The sequence below is a fragment of the Octopus bimaculoides genome, chromosome 2 (assembly GCF_001194135.2).
Source record: "Octopus bimaculoides isolate UCB-OBI-ISO-001 chromosome 2, ASM119413v2, whole genome shotgun sequence".
In the NCBI taxonomy this organism is placed as follows: domain Eukaryota; kingdom Metazoa; phylum Mollusca; class Cephalopoda; order Octopoda; family Octopodidae; genus Octopus; species Octopus bimaculoides.
Window position 1 is genome coordinate 41,977,350 of NC_068982.1, and position 5,274 is coordinate 41,982,623.

The following is a 5,274-nucleotide window of genomic DNA, read 5'->3' on the forward strand; positions in this document are numbered from 1 at the left end:
ATTCAGATGATTTTTTTCAATAAAAACAACAGTCTAAAAAAGAGACTCTCAAACATTTTCCTCTTGGGTACTCGTCATGTCCGGCAGTGTTGGCTTTTCCGCGTGTTTAATATATTGTAAAATAGCATGGCGGCGAGCTGGCAAAATCGTTAACACGCCGAGTAAAATGCTCCGCGATATTTCGTCCGTCCTTACGCCCTGTGTTCAAATGCAATCGAGGTCAACTTTGCCTTTCATCCTTTCGGGATCGATAACATAAGTAGCAGTTGAGTACTGTAATCGATTACAGTCATCGATTTATCCTCTCCCTGAATTTGCTGGCCTTGTGCCAAAATTTGAAATCAATACAGGGTTATGCAAAAAGAAAGAACAGATTTTAAATTTATTTTTGAAACAAACGCTAAGAGGCACAAACACATTCTACATATTTCTTGATAGGGGAAGGTTTAAAGTTTATTTTAAGGTAGCATGCACTCAACATGAGCACCATGTGTTGCTCGACAAACATCGAAACCTTTTTCTGTGAAATTTTTATGCCATTCGTAAATTTGCTTGTGACGAGGTGGATTTTTATTGAATTAGCGGCGAAATTCACGTTGCACTTGCACAATCGATTCGCATTTCTCAAACTGCAGCACACAAAAATACTTTTCTTGTGGCGTCGCCATTTTCTAAGGGATTACAGAAATGAAAATTATACAACTTTAAATAAAATGAACAAAGTGAAACATTAAAACAAAATAAAATATTTTATTTAAGGCTTAATTCAATTTATCATGTTCAGGTATAAACTTTAAACTTTCCCCTATCAAGAAATATGTAGAATGTGTTTGTGTCTCTTACCGTTTGTTTTAAAAATAAATTTGAAGTCTGCTCTTTCTTTTCAAATAACCTTGTATATTGTAATATAGTATGACACCATAAAACAGACAATAATGGATATCGTTTTTATGGATACCATAAAACAAGATAAAAAAAGTGGATAAACTGTTCTTCCCAAGCTATAGCCTTATAAGGCCGGTTTCTCAAATTCCGTGACGTATACGAGGGATTGCTGAAAAGTTTCTGGCTTTGGTTTAAAGAAAATACAAGAGGATCAGTTAATTATGATTTTATTCAACATATTCCCTTCAGATTCACACACTTACTGCAGCAGTCCTTCAGTTTTTCTAAGCCATGTAAAAGAGCTCAGAAGGTTGGGCCTCCAATCAGGTTTTTTCGCGATACCCATAAAGCCAGGAACTTTTCAACACCTTCTCGTATATTCCTCACCCTCTCGGACGGGACACCGGCCGTCCCTGCATTACTCGTTTTTGCCAGCTGAGCGGACTGGAGTAACGTGATATGAAATGCTCTGCTCAAGAACACAACAGATCGTCATGTCTAGGAATCGAAATCATAATATTATGATGATGAGTGCAACACACTAAGCCAAGCAATTACTCCTCATGAAACGGACAATGTAGACAACGTATATTATCTGTTATTATCATACTTTTCAGCATTACAAATCGAAGTTTTTAGACCAAAATTTACAGGTAAAAAAGGTAGGTCTTATATACCAAGATAGCTTTGGAGAACCAAAATTTCCCTGTGAAATGCGGTAGGATTTGGAAAGATAGTGACAATGTTTGAATGCTTACACTACACTTATACACTATACACTACGTAAACTTGTATGCAGGAAAAGATGGTAATTATATTTAACGAATTTTTTTTTATAAATAAATGTATTTCGAAATCTGAAGATGCATCATTGATAAGTAGTAGATTATATTTAAATATTAAAATGTTTTTACAAATCTCGCATACCCTCGTAATTTCTCTTACATACTTTTGGTGGTACACGTACTCCGGTTTGAGAATCCATATTCTAAAGAATATTTACTTACCAATGTCGATTGGCATTGACCATTGTGACGTACTTAGGATGAACAATTCACTCCAGCTTTCTTCCAAAAGAATGGCTTGATCGCGAAATGGCTGTTGAAGAAATGATGGAATATTTCGTGCCCATTTCACCGACATAAATAAGAGGCGTGCTGCTGTTTCGTAGACGCTTTCTACACCGGAATTATTGACATAAAAATGTTGGTCTCCTCCAGCGAGGGGGTTAGCTAACATGCCAAACGGTGGTTGGTACGATGAAGGATTCATATTTACGGCGGACGCTGGGATCATTTTGTAAGGAAATGTCTGGGGCTGGTTACCATTTAGGGTTGTCGGTGGATGGATAGATGTTGTAGTGCTAACTGAATTCTCTTGTGAAGTACCTCCAGAAGATTCTAAATAAAATACCATGCAAGGACGAAACAAAATGGTGTGTTATTTTTCAGTTTATTTAAGGGGAGAAGAATTGAGAATTGTAAATAAATTCTATTGACAAAAGAATCAAAATTTATTGACAAAATTTATAAATTGTCTCGCAGTTACATAAGCAAAATTGCAGAGAATCGTAGACACTCTAGGGAAGTATTTTGACAATACTTCAATCATTTCTATGGAATTAACATTTTATTTTTACGTAAGATTTCATTATCCTGCATGTTAATCTAGATACAAAAACAAAACAACAAAAAAAATTAACAAAAAGAAAATGGAAACTGAATTTCTGTGTCTGATGTAGGTTCGATAAATATGAATCAATACTGGTTTCTTGGGGTACAACAACAATTTTTGCATATTTCATCAAACCCAAGTTGTCGCTAGCCTTATTTCAAATTTAGCATTGTTCTTAAACAACATTAAAGTTATGATCTAAAAGAAAGAGGTGAATAGCAGCCCAACCACAAAGTAGTGCTTCGGCAAACTGGGGTATTGTCAGAACTATGAATGCAGATTTATAAACTAGAGATAATTCCATACATAGAATTTATGAATTCTTATTATTTCATTCTCAGTTTTTCTCGTATACTTATCAAATATAAACAACAACAAAATTTATTCTAGATATTGGTTTTAAATTTTTGGCAGAAAGTCAGAAATTTTGGGGAAGGGTTAAGTCGATTGCAATGACCCTAGCGTTCAACTTGTACTTATTTCATCGACTCCGATAGAACGAAAGGCTAAGTCGAGCTTGGCGGAATTTGAACTCAGAACACAAAGAACCGGAAGAAATATTGTTAAACATTTTGTTTAATGCTCTAAAGATTCTGTCAGCTCACCGCCTTACTTGGTCCAATAATTATTTTTTGCTAATGGCACAAGGCCTGAAATTTGTGGGGAGGGGACTGGACTAGTCGATTATATCGACCCCAATGTTTCACTGGTATTTAATTTATCGATCCCGAAAGGATGAAAGGCAAAGTCTACCTCGGCGGAATTTGAACTCAGAATTTAAAGACGGGCGAAATACCGTGAAGCATTTCTTCCGGGATGCTAACGATTCTGCCAGCTCGCCGCTTTGTTTGGCCTAATAATGGTATATTTTACAAGAAATTGAGTACATCTACGACCTAAATGTCTACTCCAAGAACATTAGTGACCGAATCGCATTAGTATGAATTATTATTAATAAAATAACCATTGAGTGAAAGTGAATTTAACAGTACGTATGTATTTTTAATGGCTACAGTGACTCTAGCACGATGCAATTTAGTCTCTTCACGTAATAACAGACCAAATCTAATGCAACTCAGGAATAATAAAAAAACGTTAAGACAAGATGAGTTTAAAGTTTATTGTGATGATCATCAGTCATAAAAAAGTGTGAATCAATTTACCTGTACTGTCTGATTCAGTCTTTTCACGTTTCAGATGCGTCGGTGTGGAACATTCTCCGGAAACGCGTGACGAACAATTTTCTTTGATGGTACAGTCGACGTTGTTCTCATTTCTACTGCCACCACTGCCACCACCACTACCAGTACCACTGCCACCGCTACCTCCACCACCTCCACCACTGTTGTTTCCCCCTCCTCCTCTTTCTCCATCACCTCCTCCCGCTCCCCCTCCTCCTCCACCAGTTCCGCGTATATTTAGTTCCCCAGACGGAATTTTTACTATTGCTGGTCGGAAGCCCATTTCTCCACTGGGTGTAGTACCTGGCTGTAACAAGTGATTCGGATAGTGATGGGGTAGATGTGATGGATGATGATGGTGGTGAGGGTGGAGAAAAGCTGCAGTTGCTGCGCGGCTATTTTGGTCGGCTAATTGGATTGTAATTGGCTGAAACACTTGGCCTGGATTGTAACCGGGTAATTCAGGGTGCAGTGTGACTGGGGTGCTGTACTGGTGAAACTGGGCATAATCCAATCTACAAATAACAAAATAAATAAATAAATAATAAAATACAAGTAACTAAAAATCGTCCCAAAACAAATAACTCAAGATCTGAGAATCCAAACGTGGAGGCACGTGGCTTAGAGATTAGGGTGTTGGATTCATGATCGTAAGATTGTGGTTTCGATTCCTGGACCAGACGATGCGTTGTGTTCTTGAGCAAAACACTTCATTTCACGTTGCTCCAGTCCACTCAGTTGTAGAAATTAGTTTAGCCTGGAGAGGGATGGGCTACGCCTAGCTTTCTCACCCTAGATACGCTGCATGACTGCAGCGCCCCAACGACCCCCAAGTGGTTAAAAGACTTGGCATTGTCAAGCTTGCTGTTATGCTTTTTTTTTTCTCTCGCACCTTAGGAATCGTAAGGTCGGTAACCTGTGTTAAATGATCGAGATTCAATGTTCTCTCTGAACGGGACGCCGGTCCGTTGCAGGGTTCGAAGCTAGCTATTTTGAAGGTAGGGAGAAAGCCGATTACATCGATCTAAGTACTTGACTGGTACTTAACTTTATTGATCCCAAAGAGATGAAAAGCAAAGCTGACCTCGACGGGATTTAGATTTAGAACCCAATGAGACGGAAGAAATGACGCTAAGCATTTTATCCGACGTTCTACCAATTCTTCCAGTTACGGAATGTAAGAGTATTCTTTTATTCTTTTACTAGTTCCACCCACTGGATTGTGGCCCTTCAAGAACCCGCACTTTCAATTATATTAATTCCTTTGCCCCGTTCTTATTTCATCGATTGATAGACATGGCTGTGTAGTTAAGAAGCTCGCTTTGCAACATTCAGGTTCAATCACATTGCATGGCATCTTGAGTAATGCCTTGTGAATGAATTTGGGAGGCAGAAACTATGTGGAAGCTTGTCGTGTATATATATATATATATATATATATATATATAATTTAGAGAAAAAAACACAATTCTTGAATTCATCCATGAAAATCCAGTCACATAGAAAAAATTAATATATATATATATATATCTTT

General features: G+C 37.6%; 1 protein-coding gene across 1 annotated transcript in view; it reads right to left on the reverse strand.

The window, feature by feature from the left end:
- LOC106880539 (photoreceptor-specific nuclear receptor) overlaps window positions 1-5,274 on the reverse strand; it is a 59,484-nt gene that overhangs the window by 6,054 nt on the left and 48,156 nt on the right. The window contains exons 4-6 of the mRNA XM_052965841.1: window positions 3,946-4,255; window positions 3,723-3,864; window positions 1,893-2,285 (exon numbers count right to left, since the gene is read on the reverse strand). Of these exons, the coding sequence (XP_052821801.1) occupies window positions 1,893-2,285; window positions 3,723-3,864; window positions 3,946-4,255 (845 nt within the window). The remainder of the gene's footprint in view (window positions 1-1,892; window positions 2,286-3,722; window positions 3,865-3,945; window positions 4,256-5,274) is intronic.